The 17,627-nt window shown below is 42.2% G+C and overlaps 1 protein-coding gene across 14 annotated transcripts in view; it reads right to left on the bottom strand.

Annotated features, from left to right (window-relative positions):
- cald1a (caldesmon 1a) overlaps positions 1-17,627 on the bottom strand; it is a 67,930-nt gene that overhangs the window by 32,015 nt on the left and 18,288 nt on the right. For 10 of the 14 annotated variants that reach the window (XR_012592796.1, XR_012592794.1, XR_012592790.1 and 7 more), the window contains exon 2: positions 5,061-5,146. Coding sequence is in view for 7 of the 14 variants with exons in the window: in XM_074626390.1 (XP_074482491.1) it covers positions 5,061-5,137 (77 nt within the window). In the remaining 7 variants the exon portion in view is untranslated. Of the gene's footprint in view, positions 1-5,060; positions 5,147-7,167; positions 7,324-17,627 lie in introns of those variants that run through there. The other 4 variants (XR_012592795.1, XR_012592797.1, XM_074626387.1 and 1 more) reach the window with 1 other exon arrangement.

The raw sequence follows: 17,627 nt of genomic DNA, 5'->3' as shown, positions 1-17,627 counted from the left end.
CCCAAAGAACCACAACGTACCCCGTCTGTCTCTCTTCCCCACCCTGCGCTCTGCTGGGCCGCCTCCAAGAATACACAACGCTAGAATTCCCCTAGACTGCATTTATTCACACTCTTGGATGAATGAGGCAGTATAGCGTACGCGTAAAACATAAATATAACATTTAACACTGCTTGTGGGGAGTAAAAGAGTAAGATTAGGTTTCAGCAACAATAACTTAACATCCTTTCCAAGCTGATGTGGCGAGTTAGAAGTTGACATACGTGGCTCAACCTCTCCCTCCCTATCTCTATCTCTATGGCTTTATCTGTTTCTCTTTCTCTCTCTCTCTTCCTGACAGAACCAACAGGTTTACGATGCAGGACCGGGTCATGTTTGGAACGGTCCATTCACCGCAGGGCGGGGAATGTTTGGCACGGCTCATTCACGGAGGATGGGTGTTATTTCCTCGGCCCTTCCTGGTCTCTCAGGGGGAGGGGTACAGCACAGATGTAGAGAATGAAGAGGAGGAGGAAGAAGAGGATGGTGGAGAGAGAGAGAGAATTGGAGCGGGAGAAGCGAAAGAGGAGATGGAGAATAAGAGTGATCGAGTGAGGGGAGGAAGGATGAAGAAGGATGTGGATTTGAAAATTTAAGTGGAAGAGCAAGATCAAAAGAGAGAAGATGAGAAGTAGGAAGATGTGAAAGTGAGAGGAGAAGGAGGAGGAGGCTTGGGAGAGAGCGAGAAGAAAGTGGAGAAGAATAAGGAGGGCGAAGGGGTTGAAAATGAAAGTGGAAGAAGATGAGGAGAAGGACGAGGCAGAAGGGGGAGGATGAGAGGGAAGGAAGCAGGAGAAGGAGAAGAAAGACGGCGACACCCAGGGGAGAAGAAGAAGAGGATGGATGGGATGCATACGGGATGAGAGGAGGAGATGGGAGCATGACAAGAAGGAGGGAGGAAGAGGAGGAGGAGGAGACACGGGGAAATGGCAGATGTCAAAAATAGACACTTCCTAAAAAGGACATCAAAGAAGAAATGCAAAGTCTTGCAAAAATCAACATTGTATACTTGGCAAAGTCTTCCATAAATTACATTAAACATTAAAGGAATGTTTCGTCATTTCATGTTTATTCGCTATCTTGCAGGGAGTTAGATGAGAACACTGATACCACTCTGTCTTGTGCAATAAACATGAAGCTGCAGCCAAGAGACGGTTAGCTTAGCTTAGCGTAAAGACTGAGAGGAGGGGATTTCAACTGCACAAAAAGTTGTGGTTTTACTGGGGGTTATATGGAGGACTCATTTTCTTTGGCTGGGTGCAGTGACTAGAGTGGCATTTATCTTCTTACCTAATGCCGGGTACACACTACATGAGAATCAAGCCCATTTTGGACCCAATTCCCCCCTCCCGACAATCGTCAGCCGTTTTTTTGATGGTTCTAAATATTTCTTTCCAGATGTTCCTGTGGTGTGAGGTATGTTAAGAGTGTTTTTTACAACCCCCGATCGGCTCGGAAGTCCATCCTGGCCGCACCCATCTCAAATCGTAAGATGGACCACAGAAATGGAGGACCAACTCATGACTTCACCCATCCATCCTTCGTGAATTTTCATCACAAAGTAGTGCAAAAACGTCGCTAATTATTCCTGATTGTTGACCGCCATGTTTGTTTACACTTAAGTCACGTTTTAACGTGAGAGATTTTGCAAGATTTCAGTTTTTTGTAGTCGGGACTCTTAGCTTTAACTTTAACTCTAAGCAAGACAGCAAATAAAAATATTTCCCAAATTGTCGAACTGTTCCTTTAACTGTCCGGCATTCAACAGTGATGACTCACCATTGCGGTCGTGCAGAATGTCTATCTATGAGCAAAGTGTAAATACTCGGTTAAGGAGAAATGAACTGCTCCAGCTGTGGGGACTAACAACTGCTCTTTTTTTGTAAACTATGTGCACTATCACTGTTACAAAAGAAGACTGTTTCTAGCCGAAGCAGATAGCCTTTGGTCACTGATCGACTGGGAAAATTCCACATCCGTGTGCTCACTTCGGAGAAGATGAAAAAAAAAAAAAAAAAAAGCAATCGAGACATTCCTGTGTGTTTCATTGAACAGAAACGTACTATGGCGCTGATGAGCAGGGGAGCTGAAGAGCACGAGAGAGTGTGAGAAAACCTTGGTAGAGCAGAAAACCATGTGTGTGTGTGTGTGGCTTTACTGAATAGAACTAGATGTGAATTGAAGCTCATTGCGCACTTCTATGTCAACAATCATTTTCTTACATCTATAACTGAGGCTGATGTAAGACAGAACAGGGAAGGCTTGGCTGTTCTCCCTCCACAAACACACACACACACACACAAACACACACACACACACACAGAAAAGTGAATGGAGCTTGTCAAACCTTCATCACCTGATTCTGATCCAAACATACCAACACACATGCACGCTAAAGCGAACATTAGCACTGAATGCATACACACACTAACATGCAGATGCATGATAGAGCCCTTACACAGACTATGGGACACACACACACTCTCACTCACACACACACACAGACAATCTCACTGTCCCAGCATGTAGGAAACAGCCAATGGAGACCTGGCCAGTAAACACTTATAATAGCCAGGAATTTGGCATTCCTAGCAGCCGTTATTATATGGCCCCACACTCTCCCTGCGTCTCTCCGTCTTCCCTCAGCGTGCTCGGTGATGGTTGAATGGAAGCAGGCCAATGAGACAACATGTGGTTTCGACTAGTTCCAACCAAGAGGGGCATGTAAATATTGATTGTTTCAATATATTGGCAGAAATGGAAAACAATGTAGAGATGTAATCTTTTATCAATAACAGCAGCGGCGTGTCGCCTGCCAGTTGAAATTATTGCTGCTCGGACCGAATAAACAAGTCATGAACAAACTCCCGCCGAGTTGAAAATGTAAATGTCGAAGGCGCTTACAACTCTCGCTCTTTTTCAGTCTTGGTCCATTTGTCTTTCAGTCAGTCAGTCCTCATCTCCTCCCTCTGAAGGCTCTTCTTAGTCTACGTTTTCTGCCAAATTCCATCTTCTCCGTGAAACATAAACACTCCGAAACTGCATAAATAATTCTAGCAGCAGGGGGTTTATAGGAGTTTTAAGCCATGAAACATAACAACGGCATTAACCTTCACTTCAATCTGCGGTTTAGAGTGCATCTGGGGAAATGAAGCGTAAAATAAAGTCTAAAAGAAATTAAAAAAAAACGGAAAGATGCCAAAAGGGAGAACACTTTATAACTGTTACACAAAATCAAAATGTACAGGATCTTTACCCCCTGTTACGAAGGCTCTAGATAAAGTCGCTATGAAAGTATGAGTAATTTTTCATATTTGTTTTAAAGGGTCACTTAAATTTGATCATTAAAGCTGCATTAAGCAATATTTTATTATTAAAGGTGCACTGTGTAGGATTCGATGGCATCTGGCAGTGCGGTTGCAGACTGGACCGCTCCCTATGTAGATATAAACGGCTCATTCTAAGCTAACGAAAACAAATCGATTCTTATTTTCAGGTGATTACACACTAAAGAAAACACATTATAATACTATTAATGTTATATTCCCTTTCTGCCAATAGATCCCCCTAAATGCTACACACTGTTTGCTAACTTTGTTGCCATATAAACTTTACAAGGTGATAATACTGTATGTCCATGTTGTGATTTTAGCTCCTTCCACTGCCCAGAATATGCAGCTTTAAAGATTTGTGACCAAGATACTGTAAGTACTACTATGCACTTGGGACACTGTTTTTAAAGTACCACAAACATACAGTATATTTGGCATTTCTGTACTGCTATTTCTTGTTACTTATTGGCTGATATGTACGCTGATACTATATATCTCTGATAAGTTATTGAGCAGCCATAAAGATTCTTCTGTTGAGCTTTATTCACTACACAAAATAAACACGTAGAAGAGTAAAAGGACCCTTGTTGGTCTCCCTGTAATAACCCTGTGGAAATAACCTCGGTGCGATCCATACAGCACACACAAGCTGGCAGACACTTTATTTTCAATGTCTGGATGAATGACTTAACCCTGCATTTTATCACCCAGTATATCTCCTTCACTATTGTGGATGCCATGCTCTGTTTTGCAGACTTTCCTTTATACAAGAATTGCTATTTTACCTTGAGCAAAGGGCCTTGTTCATCACTGAGGTAAAATGCTGCACACATATTCTTTGTGTCATAGAAAGATTATCAGAGTGAAGCATCTATGCATTCAGCGGTGATGAGCTTGTTTTTCATCAGCGATGGAGCAACTCGCTCTGACAAAAAAAATCTCTTCTCACAGACACATCAAACAGGCGAGTGACCTTGGCCAGTATCTGCATCCACATCAACCTCATCCTTAATTGGCAGCAAACACGAAGAGACGTTTGTGAAAAGGCTTCTATAAAATGCCTCCTTGGCACGCTATGTATCAAATTCTCCCAATAAAACCCCCTTTTTTACTAGTTTTGATTACTGCACTTGCCGCGTTACCGCTCAATCAATTTGCCGAAATGAACTTTAGCTTAATCAATTCCTTCCATTGAATCAAAGGGAGTTCACAAGGCCACGGTATATGGGAGAGAAAATTGGAAAAAGGGGGAGGAGGGGCATGATTGAACATTCTCACTTAAAGGTCACCTCATTGCTTATCAGATTTCTTATCAACCTTTTTTTTTTTTTCCTTCTAGCCTGGGATGGGGAAGCCAATATTTGCTGAGCGATGTTTTTAAAGAGCTAGAGGAGGGTCTAAGCCATTAAAGCTGGCTCCCTCTTGTTCCAACTTGGCATTAACATCAGAGGAGGTGCGCTTGCACATTGACAACCAGAGCCTCATTACAAAACGCTGGCTGCTCCCTCAGATACACACAACCTAAGAATCGTCAGTGACAGCTAAGTTCTGTGGCCGCAACTACAAATGAATCCATTGTAGAGGAATTATTTTTTTAAACACTCTCTCGCTTTTTCGAGAGAATTAGTCGGTAAAATCCTGGAGTGCTAATCTGCGGACGTGAATGACAGACAACCAAATGCGTCTTACCGCTCGGCCTCCAGGCGCATCTCCTCCCGCTTCTGTCTCCTCAGCTCCCGGCGCCGCTCAAAGTCCATTTCCTCCATGATTGTGCCCTGAGGGATGACATCATCGAACACAGACATGTTCATCGACTCAATTTCAGGAAGTACAGAGAGGAAAGAAAGACATTCATTTAAGTATCCTGAGAGGGCAAAAATACTTGTTCACCAGTCAAACAAAGCCTCAGTTTTATGATATCTGGATATCATAGTACTGTAATCCTTAACGGTCCCACATCATGCTCATTTTCAGGTTGTATTTTGTGTTTCTACTAGAACATGTTTACATGCTGTAATGTTAAAAAAAAACTTTATTTTCCTCATACTGTCTGTCTGAACATACCTGTATTCACCCTCTGTCTGAAACGCTTCGTTTTAGTGCATTCCAATGGAACTGCAACGGAATTGCGTTGCTAAGCAACAGATTGGGTCCATGTTTACTTCCTGTCAGCTCATGAACCAGCATTAACTTTTTCAGCAATTTGAGCTACAGTAGCTCTTCTATTGGATCGGACAACACGGGCCAGCCTTCGCTCCCCACGTGCATCAATGAGCCTGAGGTCTGACCCTGTCGCCGGTTCACCGGTTTTCCTTCCTTGTACTACTTTTGGTAGGTCCTGACCACTGCAGACCGGGAACATATCACAAGAGCTGCCGTTCTGGAGATGCTCTGACCCAGTCGTCTACCCGTCAGTATTTGTCCCTTGTCAAAGTCGCTCACATCCTTACGCTTGCCAATTTTTTCTGCTTCCAACACAAAGGTCAAAGTTCAAAATGTTCAATTGCTGTCTAATATATCCCCCCCACTGCCAGGTGCCATTGTAACGAGATAGTTAGTGTCCACTTCCCCTGTCAGTTGTCTTAATGTTATGGCTGATCGGTGTACACTGCAACAAATATAATAATCTGGGACACATTTAGAATGTTTAAAACTGTGTAATGGTCTAAATATTGTGTATTTGTGACATCACAAATGGACAGAAATCCTGACATCTTGTTTCACACGCACAATTTCTGAATACTGGCTGTGTGTCTTTCTCTCTATATTGAGCGTTTTGATACTTTGACAGTATTTATATAGCACTTAAATCTGCTTTATAATATAAAAGACACAAAAATTTCACTTTTTACAATATGGGACCTTTAAGATTTTCATGAATTTGAACCCCTGATTTTGACACTGGATTCAAATTGCCTTCACTCGCACACACAGGGCATTCACAGGAAACGAGCCGTGCATGTAACTCAGAGTTACCGTTATCAGCAGCTGTATTGTTTTACTGCTAATGCAAATGGAACATCCTACTGCTGCTGCTGTTTCACATTAAAAGCATTTAAGAGGCGAAACATTGGGTGGCTTTTATTGTGAAGCAGCCACAGCAAAAACACAATGCATTTGTCACCGCCGGGGTTAGCGCTAACAGCGGTCGTTCATCAGAACTGTCACTTCAGGGATGTTTTCATCAGCATTTTTTAATTTTTGCAAGGAGCAAGTATAGCTGAGTCGCTGCTCAGCGAGTGTTTGCTGTCGTATTAAACATGCTGTAAACACTGTTGTCGACAAATCAACCAGGAATGAGATCTTAAGGATTACAAGTGCTGACCAGAAGTGTGTAGCCATATATTTGTGCATAAAAAGCCTCAGTCTTGGGTGACAACTGCCTGGCTGAAACCTATGCCAACAAACTTTGGTGGAAAACAGCAGAAAATGAAGAGCAGAGACACAGGAGAGAGAAGCCAACACAGGATGTTAACTCAATCAGTTCAGAGCAACTCTCACTAAAAATACCCCACGAGGGTACGAGACAGTGAAGACCGAGACCACCCAGGAGCTGCTGAGCCTCCCATCATACATCTACGGTCCCGGCTAAAACCACCAGCAACGTCCTCTATATATGCAGGAGCAGAGTAAACAGACGCTAGCTGAGCACAAAGGTGCATGACAATTCCCGAAAGTCTTATTTAAACACTTTATCCTTTGTTGGTGATAGTAGGAAAAGCGACTGTGGCAGAAAATAAGATGCTTTAAAGTGCAGTATTTGGAGAAACAAAAGGAATAACTTTGACCATCATACCTTGAATTAGCCTTCAAACAATGTGTTTTCCTTCACACCATGCCAGCTTTACACAATGCTCTCTTCAAACAGAGATACAACGTCTAGTAATAGTCTCCCACAGTCCGGCCTCAGCTGACAGAAAAGGCAAAAATGCCTGTTTCCTTCCCCTCCCTGCTAGTTGTCCCTCCCTCCATCCCTCAGTGACCTCCTTCCTTCTTTCCCTCAGCCCTCCCTCACTCCCTCCCTTCTCCATCCTGTTTCTCCTTCTCTCCCTATCTAACTTTTCCTGTATTGTTTACCCACATACATGTCAGAGCTTGGCTAAACTCTGTTCTAAGACAGCTTCCTGTGTGTTAGAAGCATTTCTTTCATCTGCAGCTGCATACAGGAGGGGTCAAAGAGAGCCTCTTTATACATCACGGACATCTGTACATGAGTATGTATGCGCACAAGCATGTAGGTGCAGCGTTTGTGTGCATGCATTCATACTAATGAGCATGCACAGATGGACAGGAAATACACGGACAGCTAAAAGAAACCATGACTCTGAGGGATCCTCCTCACCCTCCCCATCGCATCTCTCCCCCCTTGTGAGCCTGTACAGTAAACACAGCCTCGTCTCCCCCGCTATTACGCCGTAAAAACCTCTGTGACTCGGGAGGAGGGAGAGATATTTTAAATACCGCAAAAATTCACTCTCTATGTTTAGATGCACGCTTAATGTCATTTGTGAAACGAGGAGGGCGGTTGGGGGCAACTGGCATGTGGGGCTATTCATACCACCGTAATTAAGACGAAATGAGAGCAATAACGAAAACCGACAAGGCCTCCAAACATCACCAGTCTAATCACATCCTTCCTAGAACCAGCGACGCCGAGGGAGGCGAAGCTATTAGCAACGCGAGCACGGCGGCATATAAATTTGGAGTTATTGTTGCAAATAATGCGTGATTTATGCGGCTGAGAAGATTATCATTTGGTGTTCAGTTTTGTAAAAAAAAAAGTGAGTTATGGGACATTTAAAAACATGTCATGTTACAAGAAAAAAATTAATAAAAGTAGTGAACAAAATGATCACAGAGTGGACAATACATAAAACATTTTACATGATTAATAAACCTGAGATGATTATATATTTCTCAAGCTGATATGTGATGTATGAATAGGGCCGTTCAATGAATGCGAGACTGAATGCAGAGTGCACAGTCACATTGTCTTGCCTCCACATGGGAGAGCACACCAGGCGTAGGGCAGAAGAGGAAGCCTGTGGCTCGCAGACAAGGCCCTCAGTAAGACGTAGAAATGGAACTGTTGTGTATATCACTGGAAGGACCACCCACACTTTGCAAAAGCTAACAGAGGCAGAACGAGAGAAAGACAGCATTCCATAAAGTTGAGCAACCTGGAGTCACAAGTTTGTGACATTTTCAGACATTTTACTAGTTCAGCTTGTCGTAGCCTGTCCACTGTAAAAACCTCGTCTTCCTCCCTTCGCTGCATCTGTCCATTTATTCCGCTATTTGTCTCGAAAAACCTGCATCACTCCATCCATTCCGCCCTCCCTTTCTTATTCTGTCTCTCTCTTTTCCTCCCCCTCTTTCTCTTTCCCTGTCTGCCCCAACCTTCTACAATGGCTATAATGACACATTTACCAGTCAAATTACTACCTGTCGAGACTGCCAGACCCTGGCACAGAACCCAATGTCTAAGTGCCAGCCTCTTAAAAAGCCTTAAAAGCCAAGTTGATATTATCCTGACAGCCACTGGGATTACACCACCTTATAATGCCTCTATCTTCTCACGAAGTCTCGAGTTAAAAGCAACAAAACAATGGGCCCCTATCGGCCAAATGAGGCACAAAGTAGATCAAGCAACAGTCTGGGAGTAAGGCTGAGGAATAACTATGGGCCAGCAGCACGTCTATTTTTGGCTTTGGTGAAATGTTCCTAACGCTGGCTTTCTGTGAGAAGAGAAGACTGCAGCTTTTCGGTCAGATTTGTTACTGTTATACTCAGGGCAGCTATCCGCTCACAACCTTTAGACAAACACATTAATCTCCACATTGTGGCTATGGAGCTATGCGAGGAATGCTCCTATTTAACCTCTGATTTTAGCAGAGGGGACTTGAAAGAGCCCTCTAAATTACTCATTCACATGCCAGTTACAGACAACTCCTCCTTTGGATCTTTTTGTGAGCGCAGTGAGTGTTTTGGTTGTTGAATAAAGGGAATTAATGTGAAGATAAACAAGTAAAAACTAGCTACGAGCTCGCCAGCTGTGAGACTGGCAAATAAAGGAACAATGGGGACTTGTTGCAGCTGGTGGTTACGAGGCTTAGTCACAAAACACATACAGTTTTAGGTTAAAAAGTGAGTAAGAAAACCCTGCTATATACTAGAACCAAACAGGTTGAGCATGAAGCTTTAATAATAAAAACAGATATTTTACATGTATCCTCTATTGACTAGCAACATGATCCCATGGGTCATGTTGCTAGTCAATAGAGGAATAATTGTTGACAATTGTTAAAGGTACAGTATGTAGGTTGGCTGCATCTAGTGGTGTGGTTGCAGATTGCAACCAACTGAGCACCCCTCATCTCACTCACTTTCAAAGACTGCAGTAATGTGAGTTGCTGAGTGCAAAATCGTGGTAATGGTTCGCTCAGAGGCCATCCTTGCTATAATAACACTACTTTAGGAGCTACGGAAGTCAGACGGCAGCTGGCGGTACCAGTTTTGCACTCTGCGGCTCACGTTATTGCAATTTCACAAGCGTGTCAGAGAAATAGGGTGGCCTTCAGGTAACGTAAAAACGCGAAAGGCTCTCTCTAGTGCCAGTGTTTGTTTTTTTCCGTTCTGAGTTACTGTGGAAACATGGTGGACTTTGTGAAGACTCAATGTAGATATGAAGGGCTCATTCTAAGCTAACAAAAACACAACAACTCTTAGTTTCAGGTGATTATACATTAATTAAAACATAGTTATGAATATTATATTCCATTTCTGATAATAGATTCCCCGAAATATTAAAGCACGTTGAGTGGTTGGAAGACTAGAAAAGCGCTATATAAATTAACAAGTCCATTTACCATTTAACAGAACAAGTCTAAGAGTCTACAGCCATGCTAGCATCTCTGTGAGGCTTCGCCTGTAGGCTAAATGCTAACATCATTAAGCTAATATGCTCACAATAACAATGCTAACATGCTAATGTTTGGCAGGTATAACGTTTACCATGTTTACAATCTTATTTTAGCATGTTAGCATGCTAATATTTGCTAATTAGCACTAAAAAAAAGTGCAGCTAAGGCTGATGGGAATGTCAATAGTTTTCCAGGTATTCGGTCATAAACTAAAGTATTGGAAATTGAAATTCTGGTTTAAATACCTTTTGATTTTCATCTAAATGAAAAGTGAAAGAATAGGGCCATATAACAGTGTCAACGCAAACCACAGTCTGCAGTTACCATATCTGTCCAGATACACTAAAAACATAAAAGCAAACACTGTCAAGGTACATGTACTGAGGAGAGGAGAGGTGAGGAGAGGAGAGGAGAGGAGAGGAGAGGAGAGGAGAGGAGAGGAGAGGAGAGGAGAGGAGAGGAGAGGAGCTATGGAGTCACAGCTGTGCAGGTGTCCAGGTGAAGAGAGGTATTCCAGTAATCTGGAATGTGAAGGCAACGCTGGCACAAAGCCTGATCTTTCCAGTCTTTGCATCAATGGGAGGAAATATTCTGTCCACCTGCTACAGAGGTTGGTATGTTAGAGAACTCATGAACCACTTCTACCCTTTTACAAGCCACGTGCCCTTTGTTTTTTGCTCTCACTGTTGTAAAATGATACCCAACTACATAAAAACAAATACTGTCATATATTATTGAGATAATAATGCATAGGCTATACATCATGGGATATTGTGGAGGATATGGCCCCTTAACTGTGAAAAGAGAGCAGCAGGATTTCAGTATTTTGACATCAGCTGTCTTCACCTATCAACATTTAGTCAGCCAGAGTAAAAATCTAGGGTTTGTAGCCGAAAGTTGAAGAAGACGGAAATACAATCGTCTCCTCATTCTGACGAACGTGAGGCTTTTATTGTGACAGCTTCTCTTCAAATACTGTCATGGGTCTGTCAGACATGCTTCGCGTGATTCACCTCTCTCTCACAACGGAAATGTCTGTCACTGCTAATAGTCAGCTTAGTTTAAAGGCGCTCTGTGGAGTATGAACTCAAACTTTATTTCAATCGTCACATACATACATGTACATACATGAAATTTGACTTCTGCATTTATCCCATCCTAAGCATTTAGGAGCACTGGGAGGGTTGTGAAGCACCCTGGGAGCAACTTGGGATTCAGTGTCTCGCTCAAGGAGCCAAGGATTGAACCGCAAACCTTATGATTAAAGGACGACCAGCTTGGTGACAAACTTGGCTTTAAAGCCAAGTTTTCTTGAAAACTAACATTACATGGATATATAATGAGACCTGGATATGGCGCCGCCGTACAGTCTTGCTCCCAATTTCTTCCAGTGGCCACTCGCGGTATTGCAATGAAAAATCCCATACAGCCCAAAAAGCATTTTCCTCATAGACCACTGTTGTAAAAGAGACATCTGTAAAACTGTTGACATGTACCCTCAAACTCCAAACAAGGTTGATTCTGACTCTTTCTATTGTGAATTGTTGATCCATGGTTTTATATCTGTAAAATCTTCCTCAAGCCGAAAAATGCAATTTAAACATCTGCGACGTCATCACAACGTAAAGTCTATGGGCTGAGCAGAAACTTGTGGGCAGGGCCAGTGGGAGAAACACTACTGCACATATTCAATGGGCCGCATACCCCGGAAAACTTAGAAAAAAACTATTAGGCCTTTTCTGGCGTATGTGCCAGGAGAGCTATTCTCATTGGACTGAATAGGCGAATAGGGTCAGGTATCCAGTTTTTATTGTTAGAGCTGTCAAAGTTTACGCGATAATAACGCATTAACGTAACTTGCGATTTTTAGGTTGTAGCGGGCTCAGTTTTTTAAGCTAGAGTGAAAATACTGGTATCACAAGAAACTAGAAAACCTAAATCCTAATCCATTGGTACCAACCATGTCGCTAAATTTTGGAAAAACTGGCATTGTCATTTTCAAAGGGGTCCCTTGACCTCTGACCTCCAGATATGTGAATGTAAATGGGTTTTATGGGTACCCACGAGTCTCCCCTTTACAGACATGCCCACTTTATGATAATCACATGCAGTTTGGGGGCAAGTCATAGTCAAGTCAGCACACTGACACACTGACAGATGACAGACTTCTTCTATCCTGGCTATAGTGTTCCTTATTGCTCCACAGCACCACTAGTGGTCAAAAACTTGCCTTTAATGTTGAGAACAGTTTGTTTCACCAAAGAACAGCCATGCTGCACCTCCCACTGAAAGGTATAGCATTGCACTAAAGCACATCATTAAAGAACACATACTGGGAAAGACTTGTCAAGTCTGTGTACGTGGGAGTTAAATGACACTAACACTGACATGCTCCTCTATTTGCATGTAGCTAAGACAAACTACTGTAAATGTATCCATTCATGAGAGTATCGGATGCTTACTTGACAGGAGATGAACACACTTACAGTTAAACAAGAAAGGCAGAGGTCTATTGGTTGGCGCTAAGCTAAGATATATCGGTAAGTAGAATGATCATTTTATGATTGTTTTATCACACAGATAAAGCTTCTGCAGTAAAACGGGGAGGAAGAGAGAAATAAAGAGAGAGAGATACTGCATGCCTGTAGGTAGTGCACACTAACAGCTGTTTTGGCTGAGGCTCTGGGGACAGTTTGAGTTGGGTAAATCTAACGTTTTCTGCAGGGGTAAGGAGTCTCCTGAGATTAGTCTGACAGGGCGGTTAAAATATGTTCAGCCTGTGTGTGAGGCTGCGTGTGCATCACGATAAACAGTATTCAACAAACAGGAATTACATTTATAAATGTGTTTTGTGTGTATTTATGTAAATGGAAAGTGTGCAGATGTGCACAGAGGAAGTGCATATGAATGATTGCATGCTTCTTTTTGTGTGTGTCCACTTTAAATGAGTGTGAGAATGTAAATGTATGTTTTTACAAGTGTAATACTGAAGAATACATATGGCCACTGCGAGTACAGTATGTGTGTGTGTTTATGGTACGGTAAATGTGTGTACATGTGTGATATCCATCACCACCTACAGTGCTGTGTTTGGAAAGCTGGCCCTGTGGTTGTGGTTCTCTGCGCTATGTGTCTCCTCTCACACGTCCAGAACCTCGGCAGCATTAACACGTTTACAGTCCCAGGATGCTCAGCGGCTGTGGATGAGCATTCATAAATTCACTGGAGGTTTTCTTGGTGCACCGAGGCCAAGATTTTCTCCCTTTCTTTCCGTCTCTGCTCGTCCTTCTCTCAGCTTCATCTGTCATCTAGAATCTCTTTCTCTGCCTGACTTTTAGAGCCTGACCGATACATAGTTGGGCTGTTATTATTGACTGATACTGTGTATTAGTATATAGGGCTATAACTTTTTATCTGAACTTTGAATTGCTTGTTTGGGAAATGATTAATATTCAATCTGTAATGACCTTTTCTTGTTTATAAGCAGGGTGTAATCCAGCCAGAAGCTAGCTTCTGACCCACTGCAGTAAACTAGGGCTATTATTGCTCTTTTTGCTGACGCAAAAGCGAGACCGAGCAGATAATAATGGCAGTAGCGTGAGGAAGTATTTTAGATTTGACACTACATGTGGTAAAATCGTGGATAAAGACAAGGCTGTTTTTTGGCTATGTAAACGACAGCTGCCTCACAGTAACACTAGCTTATCATGTTAGCGTGTTGCGTTAGCTTGTCACTCAAGTGAGGCGGCCGAGGCCACGTGAATGAACGGAAGCAACGTAGTTTAGGTTTAGGCTAAGTGGGTGGTGTTTAAAGGTCTTACTGATAACATTTTTATGTAGACAAATTAAAAAAAAAATATATATTTTTTTCCTTAAATTTTTTTTTGTAGGATTGTGAATTAATCATTTTTAAAATTTTGGCGGGTCTAAAATGAATGTTTTGTTTATCTCTGTGTAAGATATGTGACGTTAGGTTCCCACTTCTAACAAGGCTTGTGAGCCAATATTAAAACGACGTTGGTATCACATGGTATCTCTGGGTCGTCAGGTAGTGCAAAAAAAACAAAACCCGGATAAATGGCTGAGATTGACAGTATGTTCATTATATTATCTAGTTTTATAGGTCTTCTTTTCTATTTTTGTATCATAAAGTAATTCTACGTTGTTCATAGCTGTTGATGACACTATTTCATATTTAATTTCCAGTTTACTGTTTCAAATTCACTGTTATATTTAGTTGTTAGTGTTTAAAGGTGCAGTGTGTGGGATCTGGCAGCATCTAAATGTGAGGTTGCAGATTGCAACCAACTGAAACTTTTCCCGTGTGCCAAGCGTGTAGGAGAACTACGGTAGCCGATGCGAAAAAGTGAAAACTGTGAATGGTCCTATCTAGAGTCAGTGTTTGGTTTGTCCGTTCTGGGCTACTGTAGAAACATGGCGGCCGGCTCCGTGAAGAGGACCCGCTACGTATGTAGATATAAACGGCTCATTCTAAGCTAACAAAAACACAAATATTCTTATTTTCAGGTGATTATACAATAAAGAAAACATACTTATTAATATTCCCTTTCTGCCAATAGATCCCCCTAAATGTTACATACTGTTCCTTTAAGTGTTGTTACTTTAAAATGTCCCACTCAGTACATATTTCTATAACCAAATAATGTCTCAAATTTGAATCTCAAATATTAATATCAGCCTCAAAAATCCAGTATCGGTCGCCTGCCCGTGCAGTTTTTATTTTCTTTTACTCTCACCCCTTTCTCACTGTTTCTATCTCCTCTTGGACCACAAAGCAGCAGCTTAGCCAACAGCTGCAGACTATGTGTTCAGCTACAATATGAGGAGACGCAGGGTTGGTTGGCTATGAATTAAGTTTAGTAATTGGTTTACCCATATCCAAGCGGCCAAGCTTCTTTTCTGTATTTCTCTGTGTCTGCATTTCATGCCACAGGGCGAATATCAACCACAATAGCGTCTGTTGTCAAAGCCGAGGTCTTCAGCTGCGACTATATATTCGAGGCAACGTACGAGGTGGCCAACTGCATCAGACCTCAGCTCAATCTCAATACCATCTGCTTTCCACTCGCACTCTATCTCCTCCAAAACAAATTTCTGAAAGTGTGGCTTCGGGCTCGAATGAGGAAAAAACTTCACTGAGCATGAGCAGACGGTATTCATGGGCAAACCTGAGAAGCTAATGCCACTGTGGCAAGTGAAAATGCGGCGCAGTAACGTGCTGATGGTTTCTGAGGGTTGGGGCAAGAAATGGGCTGGAGTCCCTGAATGCCTGGGATGCATTGTCATTAGTGACTTCAGACGCAATCCTCACTTAAATCTCCTCCTACAATCTCCTCTGTGCTGACTCGAGCTTTCAGATAGACGACGAACCAGCAGCAAGGGGAAATTTCACATCAGTGTAGTTTGAAGATGTAAAGTTTCCATTTGGTGAAGAAAAAAAAAAAGGAGACTCCTGCATTCCCAGACAATGGTTCACATTCCATAACACCTCTCTGTGCCCTGTGAATCATACACACTGAGACAGACTGAGGTTATCTGTTCACACACACTCACACACACTGCCAAGAAAATCCCAATGGGATACCTTGGATGCATTATATTTTACAGGGTGTTATTAATTTATGACTAAATAAGGAACAACCAAAGGCAAATTGAGCAAACTGAGGTTTTCAGGGTCTTTAAAGGATAACTTTTGGACCTCATTGTTATTGGAATAAGACTGAACTCACCAAGTTAAATGCAGAGGCCTGGGAAGGTGTTTCTTCTTTCAAAAGGTACATAGTCTCACTTAAAGCCCCCCTCCAGTGTATTTTGACATTTCTATGATATTTCATATTTATTTGAGTTATTTCCTCAAAGATAAAAAAAAGAAGGTTGTTGCTAAAACGTGAATATGAAGTATGAATAGAAGCTGCAAGTCATTTGTCATCCTCCAAGCCAAATCTGTTTATCTGTCTGTCAGTTTATCTTTCTAGTTCGGTGTAGTTAGCTAGCCCAACTTGTTGTTTTCATTTTGTTTTTTTGTTTCCTCCACCTTAGTTTAGTGTGTTGTTTATGGCATTTGTGTGTGCCGAGAACGGGTGAAATCAACGCAGTGGATTACATGAAATCCTAACGGCAGAATTAGTACAACCCACCGACTGTCTCTCTCTCTCACTCGCTTTCTTCTTTACCGCCTCCTCCATAAATTAACGTAAAGCAGCCGATGCCGTTTTGGAGGTCTGGCCGGAGGACGAGAGCGCACAACTTTCAGCACAAAAAAAAGAGAAGAGAAAAACACCCGTTAGAGAAATAAACGAATCACAGAGCAGCCTGGTGCGGCGTCGGCGTCGGGAGCTGAGGCGAGAGCGGTGCTGGAACTGGTCGCCGGTAAATTCATTTAAACTGGGTTGGAAAGCGATGCAATCTGGTTGCCGTGGTAATGAATTACGTCTGACTATTAACCACGCCCAGATTCTCTGTTTGAGAAAGAACGTTATTCAAAAAACAGGAAGTAAAACCGGCTGGAGGGGGGCTTTAAAGGTTAACTCGAGTTTTATTTTTGTGGTTTTGGGCACCATTGTTATTGGAATAAGATTGCACTCACCAAGTTAAATGCAGAGATCTGGGAAGGTGTTTCTTCTTTCAAAAAGGTACACAGTCTCACTTTAAAGACCAACTTCCTGGTTCAACTTTGACCCATTGTACTTACCATAGTTGTGCACGCACAGTTTTTTCCTGTGCAATGTGCGATTATTACCAACACATTGGCCATGCTTTCAGTTTTGACAGCATGTTGTGATATGCTCATGATAATAAATAGCATTTGTTTCAATTCTCCTTCAAACTGACAAATCTCTTTTGGAAAGGAAGCGGCAGTTTGATACTTTCTAAACACTTTGTGTTGCCCTGATTATAACAAATTATGTAGCATTCTTCAACTGTGTGTTGGATTTTCCGCTGTCAGCCAGATAACCTCGCTAAACTTTGAGCGCACTGTCATCTGTCGTATATATATATTTAGACTATGACTCACTGTTCTTTTAATATTTTCTCCTCTCACGGTCCCACACATGGATTGGGAGTTTCGTGCCGCTCATCACACTTTAGATCTGAAGGTATCATGACCTTTTTCCTTCGGCAGAGAGACAGCTGAAAACACCTGAGCTTCACCAGCCGGCGTTCCCCTTCAGGTTGAGGGTGTGTTTATGTGTCTTTAAATCTCACGCCTGAAGCTAAGTCACACTTAAATTGCAATAAAAACATTACCCCAACATGCCATATCCATCATCTGAACCTCAGAGCTTTTCAACAGCAGGTTCTAGCACACAGA

This window comes from Sebastes fasciatus, chromosome 23, assembly GCF_043250625.1.
Source record: "Sebastes fasciatus isolate fSebFas1 chromosome 23, fSebFas1.pri, whole genome shotgun sequence".
Lineage (NCBI taxonomy): Eukaryota > Metazoa > Chordata > Actinopteri > Perciformes > Sebastidae > Sebastes > Sebastes fasciatus.
Note: the sequence above shows the minus strand (reverse complement) of the source record. Positions and strands in the feature narration are given on the sequence as shown.